We start from the raw sequence: 14,181 nt of genomic DNA, 5'->3' as shown, positions 1-14,181 counted from the left end.
TAAGTGATTTTCCATCTTTTGGGGTCATGTGAGTTATAACTGAAAGAAGTTAAAAAAAAAAAAAAGGAAGGATCTCTGTATCTCCCAAGGGATTTTGTACATTACTGATGAAATAAATGTATGATTGGTGAATCCAACATCTCCTTTATTAGTCACCTTAGTTAGCTGGGAAAGTTTTCCTGTGTGCTTTTTATAAGCTTTATCTGTATAAAGAGTATAAAGTCCTCTGTACTGTCCATGTGAGCAACTGTACATTTATTACAAAAGAGACCAAATATTCATTACTTTTTCTTTGTAATTTATCTATTTAAAATATCCTTAATGGAATAATATCAAAGTTCTGTAGATACATAAAGCATGTGATTTAGATCTGAATGAGGAAGTTTATTGAAGTGAACATAATAGAATTGTAAGTTTTTCTAAAGGGTCCTGAAAACTAAAGAATTTAGCATTTTCAGAAATGCTCCTTTCCATTTGTTTCTCAAAATTGTGAGTCTGTGCTGTCTGCTGTGTACTCTGGATATTTTGCATAATAGTGTGGATTTGGCATTTTTTTAAAAAAGATAATCTCTGTCCCTTTTTTTATGCTTTTACTTAACAAGACCAACATCATTGCTGTGTTTGGTAGTTCTGCCCTGTCTTCTACTCCTGTGTGCTTAAAATTTATAAGTTCTTTTAAAAATAGCTCTGGTATTTCAGAAAGGAAAAAAGTAAGATGAAAAAATACTTAAATAAGTAGTCTACAATTTTCTTAAGTCAGATTTGGAATTATTTTCTTTTATGTGACTTAAAAATAGCATCTGGCTAGAAATATACAAGGAAGTGTTCATAAGTCATTGTAACCTAGTTATCTTTTGCAAGGGTTGTTAAAAATAAGAAATTTCTCAAAGAAGTCTGATGATTTTTGCACCTGAAGGTACATTTTCTGTAGCTAATTGGTGTGTGCTCTGATCTTTGAACAAAGCCCTTGATTATAATGTATGCGATTCCTCTGTTATTTTTAGTCCTCATTGTGTAGGAAGTACACAAATGGAGACTATTACTTTAGCTTGGCCATTATTCATAAACAAGGCCCACATGATTTCAGAATTTGCGTTACAGGAAGGACTAGTTACTTTAACTCTGTGGGAAACGCATTTTAAAACCTTAGCTTGAATCAGTGCGCGTATACTTAGAACACTGCCTGAGAGCTGAGAAAGCCCAGACGGATGCACTGTGTCTCCCGGGCCCACGGTGCCTTCTGCTCATTCTGGCCCTTGTCTTGACAGTGATGCTCAGAGAACGTGTCTATTGCATATAGGACAGGACAGAACCCGAGTATGGACTTGCTGTCGAATAAGTGCTCTGACTTCTGAAGTTCACAATGGCTGTGTCCCTTGGGCTCCTGATAACTGTGGCATCTTCCATAACTGATTGGGACTCAACAGTGGGTTGTTCTCTGAGTCTGCGGGAGAAAGTGTAGAAGATAATTCTTGCATGCTGTCAGCTTGCCTTTCCCCGAAGAAGAGTAATGCCCTTGGGTTCCTTTTGCTTTACTCGGATGTGAGCCACCTTACTGTATTCGGTTTAGACCCAGGACATCAGCAGATCTGAACTGTGTGGGTATCAGATGCCCCCAATACCAGGCCAGGCTAAGTTGCCACTGGCTGACATTCAGGTCCCAGGTTTCATAGCAGGACCCTTGCATGTCCGGTGATAAGCATTGATAAGCCACGTCTCAAAAATTCAGCCACGTTCACTGAAACATCAAAACAGATCACGAGCTTTGTGTTGCTTGCTCGGAAATTATGCCCTTGATTTTAAAAGCAATTTTCATCTTTTCATGATACTTTTGAACAGGAGGTAGAATTTTCAAGTAATTTAAAGAAAATTTTTTAGAAAAAAGAAAATTCAAGTATGAGTGTTAATATAGTCACTGGATTACCAAGTTTTATGTATCTATTCAGTATACCTGCAGAATACAGTAGGAGAAAATAGCTAATTACTGTTTCTTTGGACGCTTTCCTGCAAATTTTTCCTGAAAGAACACTAGTGGAAATATTCGTTTAAACAAATGATGGTTGTCTATTAACTCCGGCTTCTCTTTCTCTTTCTCCACTCCTCACCTTTCATTCCATTATATTACCCTGCATTTCCCTTTTCTTTTCTTTTTGTTTATGTTAAAACGCCGCTTCCCTTTTTAATTACGTTTTACCCAGACACTTCTGAAGTTGATTTATTTGTTATTAATGCTCCATACACTCCAGTGCCAGATCCCACTCCCATGATGCCACCAGTGGGAGTTCAGGCTTCCATCCTGAGCCACGACGCCATACGGATCACGTGGGCGGACAACTCGCTGCCCAAACACCAGAAGATCGCAGACTCCCGGTACTACACGGTCCGCTGGAAGACCAACATCCCGGCCAACACCAAGTACAAGGTGCGCGCGCTCTCTGGGTGAGAAAGCTAGTTATTGGTGCTTCCGATTCTGAAGTTCTTGATTCATCTGTTTCCAGAATGCGAACGCAACGACTTTGAGCTACCTGGTGACTGGCTTAAAGCCAAATACGCTCTATGAGTTCTCTGTGATGGTGACCAAAGGTCGAAGATCCAGCACGTGGAGCATGACGGCCCACGGGACCACTTTTGAATTAGGTATGTGTCCTCAGAACTTCACGTCACATGGCACAGCCGCTCTTTGCAAACGTGAGAGCCAGTGAGAGTCCATGCTAGCATGTGTCGCCTTCCAAGCCATGAGACTTCTCACCACCTGCTTTTACTACGCCAGGAAGGAATCGAGTGTGGGAACTGACGTGCTTACAGAACACAGTGAGCACGACAGCTGGAGTCCAGTGTTTGCTTTTCAGCTGATGAATTAATGGTTATGTTTTTATCACTGTACAAAAACATCAGCAAACAACAGGATAATATAAAGCAAAGTACATTCGATTTTAGGAATCAAGAAACTTGGGTTCAATCCCAGGGCAGCCAACTACGTGATCAGAAGCAGATCATGCAGCCTCTCTCTCTGGATCTGTCTTTTCCTTCTATGAAAGAGAAGTAGTTTCTGCCTTTCCTACAGGATAGGGTGAAATAAAGTGCCCTGTAAGTAAAGCACGTGGTCAAGTATAAAGCACTGTTGACATGTAAGGGGTCATTCGCATTAATCCCGCCTTATTGGTAAGTGGAGATGGAAGAGAGGCCGTGAACTGCCCTCCGCCGAGCGCTCAGCGCCGCCCTGGCAGCCTTCCCGCAGACCAGTTAACGTCTTGTAAAATCTCCCACTGGAGCCTTCCTAGAGTTTGTGTCTGTTGAGTAAACACGAAAGAGAAGAGACAGCGAAGCACGTGAAGGGGGAAGCGAGCCTCCCAGCCCTGAGACGGCGCTTGCTCTCTGCTCCCCTGCAGCTGCCCTTCTGCCCCTGGTGCTCCCTAACGTGGTGGGGGGTGTTTGTCCTGCCCCCTACTTCTGTCTCCCCTTTATATAAATAATGAGAAATGGAGCTGTAGTCTCCCCAGGCTGGGTTTGGTCCTAATGTCTTTTCGTCATCTTCGCGGAGAAAAAGGGCTGAATTTGAAGAGAGAGAAATATAATGCACAGAAGCGTAGGGAGACCTGTAGTTTGCTTTCTTTGCCAGTTTGAAGAATATCTCTTGGCTTTCATTCCAGCCTGTTGGCTAATAAATGATGTCGCCTTAGGGTATTTGCATTTCACCGGACTTCCTTCCATTTTATGGCAGGAGAATTCCAGTATTTTAGGAAGAGAATAAATTTAAAGATATACTTAATTCGCTCATTTCCTCGCTAGTACGTTAAAAGTTTTCAGCCATAGCATGGAAACAAAAATGCACTGTCATTTTCATTTTACTGGTTTTTCTGTTCCATAAGCAGCAATAACCTTCAGTAGATGACTGTATCTTTTCAGTGCAAACTTAACATAAAAACGTTAATTTGTAAATCATTTACCCTTTGAGGAAATAGGGGTTTTCAAACATCATATTTGGTTGGGAGAGACACCTGTAGGTGGAGTGAAAATCATTTTACACTTCAAAATGTTCTAACAAAATAATCCAAATTAGTGAGGGAGGTGTCATTTTGGGCACATTACATGACTTTTCTCATTTGCGGGGCCCTGCCCTGTGGAGCAGGGACTGCGGATGTCTCCCGATTTCCCCGAGTGTGCTGCCTGCCCTGCATCCTGGTGTTTTCTCTTTGGTAGTTTGCACGTGTCTTGTTTTTACTGGAGCTGTTTGTAGGTGAACAGCGAGCTCTGTGAAGCCGGGGACACTTTACCTTTGTTGCCTTGTGTGTACCCTTTACTGTGCCGTGTAAGTGGAGACGGTGGAGGAAATGGTGAACTAAGTTGAAACGGACAGGAATTACTGCAAGTATTGTTATTTTGTAGTTCCTACTTCTCCACCCAAGGATGTGACAGTCGTGAGCAAAGAAGGAAAACCCAGGACCATAATTGTAAATTGGCAGCCTCCCTCTGAAGCCAACGGCAAAATTACAGGTAAGGTACCTGCGGTGTGAGTGCGTGTCTGCCCCGGTCCCTGCCTGTCCGAAGCGTGCAGGAGAGAAGTGGGGGGTCTGAAGCCTGGTCTGGTCATTTTATGAGGTGCTGTTGTGAGTCATGACGGTCCTGAAAGTGGAGTAAGGGGCACTGCGTGCCCACAGCGATGTAAAAAGTCGCCAGCTGGTGGTTCTGACCCTCACTGCATCAAAATCTGGTGGGCATGGGTGGCACTGGACGGCCTTCCGCTGTGTGGGAGCCTGTGGACGTTACGTATTTTTTGCAAGAAAGCTGTTCTGCTCTGTCTGACTAGATGACCAGCTTCAGAGTTGAAGACCCTGCCTAATTCTGCAGGGTGACACCCAGTGAACATGGATGCAGCTCTTTTACCCTGAAGCCCAGAAAAACCCACTAGGCATTTAGTCGTGTCCCCCCACCCCCGCCCCAGGCCTGCTGCTTCGGTTTCCCTTGCTCTTGCAGTGGAGTTACACCTGAGCCGGCCTAGGCCTCTGCAGGGACCTTGATTCCTCCCCCCAGCCCCGGACTTCCAGAGCAGGGGGCACCGTGCCTTCCTCAGCTCTGGCGGGAGTCAGTGGCTGATTACCCCTGTCGGAGCCTCCGCTCTGGGTGGGTGTGTGCTGAGGAGCGGGGGTTCTCCTCCTCAGCTTCCTTTGTGGTGAATAAGGCGTCCTAAGGCAGCTGAGAGCGCTTCTTGGCTTTGTCCTGCTGTGGCTTTCAGCAAGAACCCCTTTCCATGGATCCCTGGTCCTGATGTCATTCTTCAGGTTTTTGAAGTTGCCCCTTCCGTTCAAGAGTCAAGCCTGACTTGACATGGATTACATTTTGTTGTGTCTTTAAGAGCCAGGAGTGATGCACAGCATTGTTGCACTGTGTGGATCAGGTAGGCTTGTGGCTGTGGGTCTTCCTGCCCCAGCCGTGGAGGCTGAGTGCCCCCTGGTGGACGTACCGAGTGGCTCGTCACTGTGCTGTCACCCTCTCCCCCACCCCTCCCAGGTCTGGGAGAGCCCGGCAGAGGTGGCTGCCCTTCTCCCAGGAGTTTTTGTCCTGGGAAGTCACATTGGTGAGAGCCGAAATAGCGTTGTCAGGCTGTTGCTGGCTTTCACAACTACGCTGGTTTACTTGTAGACCCTCGAAGTTTAGGATATTGGAATGATTGGATTACTTTCCTTTTATCATTTCTTAGCTTCTGAGAGTATTTAACGCTACATATTTTATCTTTAACTATTTTTATTACTCCAACTGCTCGTGTGGATGGTAACTGGCAGCCGGACACTGTTGAAATTGTGACTTTCTGTGTATTATGTTTATTGTCGCTTTTGGAATGCATTTCACCATTGCTGACTTAACCTGTAACTGATTCTCTGCTTGTATGTGTTGTAACTTGTATCTTTATTGACTTACTGATTGTAAGAGAAAACGCAGGAATGAGTTCTTTTCCCACCAATTCCTTCGGACAGGTTACATCATCTATTACAGCACGGATGTGAACGCAGAGATCCACGACTGGGTTATTGAGCCCGTTGTGGGAAACAGGCTGACTCACCAGATACAAGAATTAACACTTGACACACCGTACTACTTCAAAATCCAAGCGCGGAACTCAAAGGGCATGGGGCCCATGTCTGAAGCTGTCCAGTTCAGAACGCCCAAAGGTAACACCCCCCGAACGGAGCGTTTCTTTGTGTGTCTCTCGAGGGGGCTGTGTGTGCACACGTCACATTAGCGTGCAGGGACTGTGGACGAGGAAGTCCTAATGCTGAGCTTTGAGCCACAGTGTGAGCGCTTATCTCAAAACCATCCCACCCACCGACCACCAGATCAGTGCTCCCTGGGTTCCCGACCTAACCGTCTGGCTTATAAGGGAGCTCTGACTCCGGGCTGCTCGAGGATGATGAGTTGCAGTGATCTGGAAGTTTTTACCAGGCAGATCAGATGTTCCCGTACAGAGTAACAACACGTTATTACGATGGATGGTTCTCTTTCAGCGCATGAAAGGCTTTGTGGACCTTTGTAGAGAGAAAGAGACTAAAAGGGGCCCTTTAAAGAAAACTCTGAATAAGAAAGTGAAGATAAAATACTGAACCAAGTAAGCTCAGGAACAAAATTAAGTCAAGGGCTGAGTCTGTGGAAACGATGGAAAGCCTATCTGGATTTCTTTCCTAGTACTGAAGACAAGATTCAGTTTGTTTGGAAGTTTGTGGGGTTTTGGTTTTTTTTTCCTTTAAAGATTCTGCCTGTCCCGTCTTCAAAGCTTGTGATCCTTGCTCTTGTTTTTTCTTCCCCTGTGCTTGGCCTGTTAGCGGACTCCCCTGATAAAATGCCTAATGACCAAGGTAAACGAGCAGATGGCCTCTCTCTCCTTTCCTCTCTGTTGTGACCTGTTATTAGCTTTTTGTTGTTTTTGTTTCCTTTTTCCTGAAAATCAGTACCATATGTTAAAAAATCACGTATTTATTGGCCAAAGTAGAGTCGAGTCCATGTTTGTGGCACTTGGGGTATCTGAAAAGCTGGGGGATTTACTTAGGAGTTAGACAGACTGGCAGGGAAAAAAAAAACAGGTAATCTGAGTTCTGCAGCTGTAGGAGACTGGCCTGAAGTGTAGATGAGATTAGCCTTGTGCTAAGACACTAAAATTCTGTAACACAGATAGGCGCGTGGACCATGAGAACAAGCCTACCAATTTGTCATATTTGTAACATCTAGGATTTTATTACTATCTCTAAGTGAAAAGTTTAATCAAATTCAATGAGTACCCTATTTTCTTCCCCCATGAAGAATCTACAAATGTACCCCCTGAGCTGCATGATTATCCCTGACGCAATGAGCGCTCTCTCTTTTGTTATAAGCTTCATGCAGAGCTCTTTCTCCATTTCTTCCCTTGAGTTTACCTGTTTACTCTAAAAGGGGATGGAAATAACTTACAGTGGAAATTCAGGAAGCATGAGCTTCAGCGTCACCTGTCAGTGTGGTCTTTCCTCTGTGGTTGCTGCGGTGCAGAGGCGACTGTGCTCGGTGATTTTCACCTCTGGAAAGTCAGCGAAAGTTGGTATCTGTGTCCTATACGAAGAGCGATCAAAGTAAATTTGATGCTCTCTTTTATTCTTTAAGAGTAGTTGTTGGAAATACAAAGTCTTTGGATCTTGGTTAATGAAGGGCAAGGAGGGTTCAGAATTTGAGGCTTCAGGGATTTGGAAATGTGTTTGCGTTCGGTGAGTCTTTGCTGTATGTTGAAGAAACTGCAAACGTGTGCATGTGTATGTGCGTGTGCGTGTGTATGTGTGTGTAAGGCCCCCTAATCACGGTAGAACTTTGACTTAACTTTAGCATGAGGGTAGAAAAGTAACTGTACTGAATATGCACAGAACATAAATATGTTCATTTACGCACCGAGTATAAATGTGTCGCCAGGGTGCAAGTCTCACCTGCCCCTCACCTTTGATGTTCAAAAATCTTTGCCCATATTTATTTTTGGTGTTTGGCTAGTCCTCTGAATTCCTTGTTCATAGGCTACGTTTAAAGGAAAAATAATAGGAAATATAGGAATCAGTTTATTGGCAAAGTATGTTCTTTAGCGTTTATTCACGTAATGTGCCGCTCTGGGTAGTTTGGCTTGAACGCGGGCTGCCTGACCAGAAAAGTGCGCTGAAATGCAAAGAGCCTCGCAAGTGCCGTCTCGTCTCTGCCAGCGTCTCATAGTGACACGTGCCATGTGCCGCGTGGGAGGAATGACGGCAGAAGTAAGGGGACAAAGTAATCAGGGTGGACAGTGGAAAAGGTCAGGGCCTGTGAGTTAGATTCTAGAATATGCCCTTCTGGTTACTCAAGAGTGTCTGTTGTCTTTGAGGGTTTTGAGCTTCTGGAAACACAGAAAACACTGTTTTCATCCCTGGATTTATTCTGTCAAATGAACTACGCACAGAAACCTCCAGGTTTTCACCTCTTCCCTTTCCTCCAAGCCTGACACTTCGTGTAGAAGTGCTTGCTCTTAGCTCTGATGTTATCCAGAAGCATGTCGAGTTTTTGCATTTCTAGTCAAGCTTTGTTTGTAGAAGTAACACTCATTTAAAAGTGTTTTCTGAAGCTTTGTGCTCTCTACCCTCTGTAGGGGGTGAGATTATATTCTTCCCTAAACATTTATTTAGCAGTTTATATTTACTGAGCATTTACTATGTGTCAGGCAGTTCTCAAAATATTTTATATGATTAAGTTTTCCATTTAATCCTCACAGCTGTTTCATGAAGTAGGTACCATTATCATCACTGTTTTACAGTGAGGGAGCTGAGGCCCAAAAATCAGAGCCAGATAACTTGGCAAAAGTCTAACAGTCAGCACGCATCAGAGCCAGGGCTGAAGTGCAGGCGGCTGCCGAGCGCCGTGCTGTGCGGCCCGCGGGGGGCCGCTCTTGCAGACCGCTTCAGCAGTGCGAGCCTGCCTCCTCGGCCTCTAGTCCGCTCCTAACTCTGAGGAAGGCCTTTGCTTTAAAGGGGAAAGTCTCCTTGCATTTGCTTACCAAGCGGCTTTTTCTATAAACACGTAGAATTAAATTCAAGACCAAGAATACGAATTTTTTTTTTAAAGAACTGATCTTTGTGTTTTCTGAGGCCTGCTTGTGAGGTGGTCCCGAGGCCGAAGTCAGCAGCCTCACTTGTTAGCTCCACGCGGATGGGTTAGGACACAGTGTTCCTTGTGAGCACGCAGAGGAGAGACTTCGGTGTTTTATCTGTGGATCTTTAGGTTGACTGAGCAGGAACTGAGAACCCAGTTTGAACCTCCACTTGCCTTCCTGCTCCTGCTCAGGGTAACTTTATATCTGGAAAGGCAGCTTTATGCTTTGAGGAAAGAATCCAAACGCTGCTGACACCTGCGAGGCCAGACCCACACAGCCAGTCCCTTGTAGACAGAGTACATTTCTTTACTGCGGAGGCTGACCCGTTGCAGGGGGCGCTGCTTGTGCAGTGAGCGCCCTGAGCGGTGCTGCAGCGCTGTTCCCGGGCTAGAGAAGTAGGCGTGTTCCCGCCCTGACAGCCAGGAGCGGCCTGGCCCACCCTGGATGCGGCCACGGAACAGGGTGTCAGCCTTTCAGATGCCTCATTGCGTAGAGAGCCCTGCCTTGGTTTGCTCTGCACACGTGGGCTCTTTCCCCTGTTGTTCATGTGCTGCTTCCTTTTCTCACGGACAGAGCAGACTGAATTTTTTTTTTGTAGAAAACTCTTGACTAGCTGTGAGGTAGACTTGTTGCACTGATGGGCTGGGTCACTACTGACATGCTTTCTTCTCCTTCAGCTTCAGGGTCTGCAGGAAAAGGAAGCCGGCTGCCAGACCTTGGATCCGACTACAAACCTCCCATGAGCGGTAACGCCCTTCCTGTGGCCTTTTGCCTTCCTGTGGGCAGGCTGCAGTTCTGCCTGAAATCTTGCAGTGTCTCTGTAGCTCCTGTGCACGGGGTCATAGCGTGTTACTTATTTCCTTCTATTTAACAGAATTAGCTTTAGGCATTTTCTGGGGAATGTTTGCTGAATTTCCGTTCATGTTAGGATCCACAAATAAAATTGTTCCCCCGTATATCCAGCTTAAAGTAATTCTCAACAAACAAGCCTTCCTTTTGCCCACTGCCTCTAGAAAATAATTAGGATCTTGCTTTCAAAAATAAACCCTCTAGTGGGATTAGCCATCACCTAGAACAAGCCAGAGAAATTCTGTGGAATCATTCATTTCTCCCAACCCTGCTTACTGCAGTATTTTTAGTTTGGGAATTCTAAAAAATGATTACCACTCTCCTAGCCATCCCGAGGTCTGGTGCCTTCTAATTACTTAAGTGATAAAACTTCCTTCTCAACAGAATGCCACCGTTTGTAAGTCCCTCTCACACAGGAAATCACATTTGATCCTCTTACACTGTGAGGCAGGGAGAACAGGAAACATTATTCTCATTTCATGCATTAGGAGACTCAGTGCAGAAGTGACGTGCCTGGATCCACACGCTTACTGTGGAAGTCCTGGAACCGAAACCCAGGTCTTCCAGCCTCTGATGGTGCCTTTTTCACTCTCCCGCAGCCTGAAAGGCCTGGGATTCTCTACCGGACGAGAGAATTCAGATGGCACGATGTCCATGGAAGTAGTTACTAGAAATGACCCTTACTGTCTCCTCACAAGAAACATATGGAGGAGAAAGGTTTAAAAGAGTTTCTAGTCCTCTGGAAACTCCTGGTCTGATCATCGAACTAAAATCTCCAGCTATCTACTTAAATAAAAGTGGTATTGCTCAGGCTTCAGAGAACCAGCCTGTTCTTAGGAGAGCCAGACAAACCTGCTTACTTCAAGAACTTTGTAGGCTCTGAGTTCTAGAACTGTGTGAGTTTCTCCTCCTGGGATGCAGATGTTACACTAATGTGCTGCCCACAGTATAATATTCAAGGCTGTGAGAAAAGTGATTATTGTGGGATCTTTCTTTTCGTGCATGCATTCGTTCCTGCGTTTATTCACCCATTCACACACGTCTGAAGGTTCAGGTTCTGTATAACAGGCTGTGGGAGCAAGAAGGGTGAGTAACAGACTGCCTGCTGGAGGAAAGGGAAAGCTTCGTGGAAGAGGCGGTCTCTGACCCAGGTCTTAAAGGTTGCAGGGAAGCTTGCTGAACACCAGGGAGGGGGCTGAGTGGTCCAGGATGCAGCAACAGCCTGTGCGAAGGCGTGGCGATTTAGTACAGCCTGCTCTCTCTGGGGCCCCGCTGCCTAGAGACAGGATAGAAAGTCTCAGGTTAGAGCCAGCCTGTCAGAAGCTGGTGCTGATGCTGAGAAGTGAGAGCTTCCTCATGTGAGTAACAAATGCAAGATGCCTGATGCTGCTGGTGAACTGTGGCTTCTGCTCATCATTATGACCCGCATGACAGTGAAGAATGAATTGGGTGCCAAGCGTATGAAGTCAGGAAAGAGTGGTTGGGAAGCTGCTGTACTAGTCCTGGCGAGGCTTCCTGTCCCTGCGAGGAGGGTCGATGCTCCCTCTGGCAGCTCACTCTTACTCTATTTTAGAAGGGAGCCTTTGGCCAGCTCAGAGGTTAGAGGTCACGTGCAGTTAAATGAAACTTCTCTCTGCTGAATGCGGGAAAGAACTGCCGTCCCCACCTCTCTCTGCCTGCCCCGCCTCCCTCACCCGGCTCCCCAGCCACCGGTTTGCAGTGCAGGGCCCGCTCCGTGCCCCACCCAGTGGCTCGGCACTGCTGTTAGTAGCAGTTTTATGTAAAGCCCTGATGTGATCTCATTGTGCGGCTTCTAGTTCCATAGTCTTTCCCAAATGTAAAAATGTTATTTTATTGAAGGTTAGTGTGTATAATTTAAGGTGTCTATTTGCTAACCTTTTTCTCAGAGATGAAGAATGAAAGTAATTGAAGCAAATATAGAGGAATAAGCTCTTTAACTCTCAAAATTAGCACAGATTTAACACTGCTTAGATGTAGTCTATAAATCAAAGAATCAAAAGTGGAAGGTCAGCTAATCCAGTGTTACGGACAGAATTCCCAGAATGAGTATAGTTTGGATTAGATCATGAGCTTATAAGCTGGGTTTTATAGGAGAATCACTTTAAGAGCTTTTCGAAAAACACAGATTGCCAGGCCATGCCTTCGTGGTAGGAATTTCTTCCACAGCATCCCAGACTGGTGGGACAGTTCTTCGTAAGTGCTTCTAGTGACTGAACACCCATTGCTTGGCAGAGCCGCCCGTCCCATGATTGTGCAGCTTTGATGGTTAGAGCGGTAAGGGAGAGAAAGGGAGCCGAGAAGGAAAGATGTCAGACGTCCACGGGGATTGGGTCTGTGTGCTGGGATTTCCCGTGTTTTGTAATATGAGCACGTGTAACTTTTATAATGAGGTGGGAAGCAAAGAAGTACGTTTCAGAAAATGGAAGAAGAGGACTTAGAGCAAGATTATGAAAGGCCGAGGTAAAAAGCTGAGCTTCATCCTGTGAGCAGTGGGGGAGCAGCAGCAGGAAGAAGGAGAAAGCCCAAGCTCCCCCAGGCCCTGTGGTCTGGCCCCTGCGCAGCTCTCCAGCCTCGCCTCCGTCTGTTTCCACTCACTTCCTTCCTTCTCACTCTGCATCTCTCTCTCTGCTTCAGCAGAGAAACTGCCTTTCTCTTCCTTGAACAAGCTCAGGCCTGCCTTGGGGTCCTTCCGCTGCTCCCTCCCTCTGCAGTGTCCTTTCTCCAGGTCTTTGTATGGTGGGACCCTTCTTTTAATTCAAATCTCAGCCCAAATGCTACCTCCTCAGAGAAGCTTCTGCCAACCACTCTGTCTAGAATAGCCTCTTGGTCACTCCGCCATACACCCTCACTGTATGTTTTTACTGCACTTACTACAAGCCAGGGACTTCTTGTTGGTTTATTGTCCGCCCACACCCCTGCCCCGGCGCGCACATCTCGATTGTCCGCCATTGCGTCCTCCGCACCTAGGACGATGCCCGGCACGTAGCAACCACTCAGTACGCCTTTGTCACATTAATGCGTATGTGTGGGTGTACTTTTTCCTGAAACTAAATAAGAAAATTAACTCTTCATAGACTGTATATAAAAACAAAAGAAACTTTATTTTTCAAGTAATTTTTTTGTGATTGCAAACATCTATATGTTGGAAACACTTTTGCTTTCTACGACTGAACACTTACAAGTGGTTTTGAAAGTCAGAAAATGAAATGGTTTATAAATGGTGCTTTTACAAGGTGAATTTATGTGTCACGTAAGACACCAGGGGACAGTCTTCTCATTTGTCCAAGCGTAATGTTCAGTGTCATTTGAGAAGCTTTTACTGGGCACCAGCTTTGTGCAAGGCCCTGTGCACAGGGCAGAAACTCAGCCCTCTGGATTTCAGAGTCTAGAGGAGATTTAGTGCTCCTGAGGCGCTTTTATAAAAGGCCCGGTGATGACGTTACCAAGAAGCTCACAGAAGTAGCTCTGCTCACATGAGGCCCTGCAGCCTGACTGTGTGCTAGAGTCCTCTGACAATGACAGGTGTGCTCACCTCCCTCCAGGCAGCAACAGCCCTCACGGCAGCCCCACGTCCCCGCTGGACAGCGGCACGCTGCTGGTCATCATCGTTTCCGTGGGCGTCGTCACCATCGTGGTGGTCGTGATCGTCGCTGTCTTCTGCACCCGGCGCACCACCTCTCACCAGAAGAAGTAAGGCGCCCCAGATGTGGCCCCTGCACTTCCTGTGTCTGTTCTTTTGCTTCTGTGTGACTTCTCTGTCTGGGTTACAATACACGTGAAAAGCGACGTTTTAAGTATTTTAAAAGGAAATGTGGAATGGCTCCTCTCATTAAGTGTGGTTCAGTCAGGGTCTTGGCAGGAAAGGGGAGGCGCACTCAGAAGGGTGGAGGGGACTTTGGTGAAGGGACCATTTACAACGTCCGGGGTGGGGGGGTCAGCACTAGGCAGCGATGGTCCAGGGCCAGCAGCAGTGATCAGCCACTGGGACCCATAGAAGGGCGGGGGGTCATCCTGAAAAAGAAAGAGCTGTCTTCAGAGATGCAAAGCAGCGGGAGACGGGCGGCAGGCACTGTGTGTGGTGGCAGGAGCCCAGGGGGCGGAGGCAGGAGAGACAGTACTCCCGCCCTCCAGTCTCTTGCCTGTGCCTTCTACCGGCCAAGCCCAGCTGAGAGCGGGGGCAGAGTTGCCGT

The 14,181-nt window shown here is 46.4% G+C and overlaps 1 protein-coding gene across 4 annotated transcripts in view; it reads left to right on the top strand.

Annotated features, from left to right (window-relative positions):
• The window catches only part of NEO1 (neogenin 1), a 157,995-nt gene that overhangs the window by 129,538 nt on the left and 14,276 nt on the right, over positions 1-14,181 (top strand). For all 4 annotated transcript variants that reach the window (XM_072951072.1, XM_072951073.1, XM_072951075.1 and 1 more), the window contains exons 17-22: positions 2,247-2,422; positions 2,499-2,637; positions 4,387-4,494; positions 5,973-6,167; positions 9,799-9,867; positions 13,534-13,681. In XM_072951072.1, the coding sequence (XP_072807173.1) occupies positions 2,247-2,422; positions 2,499-2,637; positions 4,387-4,494; positions 5,973-6,167; positions 9,799-9,867; positions 13,534-13,681 (835 nt within the window). The remainder of the gene's footprint in view (positions 1-2,246; positions 2,423-2,498; positions 2,638-4,386; positions 4,495-5,972; positions 6,168-9,798; positions 9,868-13,533; positions 13,682-14,181) is intronic.

The sequence above is a fragment of the Vicugna pacos genome, chromosome 27 (genome assembly GCF_048564905.1).
Source record: "Vicugna pacos chromosome 27, VicPac4, whole genome shotgun sequence".
In the NCBI taxonomy this organism is placed as follows: domain Eukaryota; kingdom Metazoa; phylum Chordata; class Mammalia; order Artiodactyla; family Camelidae; genus Vicugna; species Vicugna pacos.
The sequence above is the reverse complement of the archived record's forward strand: the minus strand, read 5'-3'. Positions and strand labels throughout refer to the sequence as shown.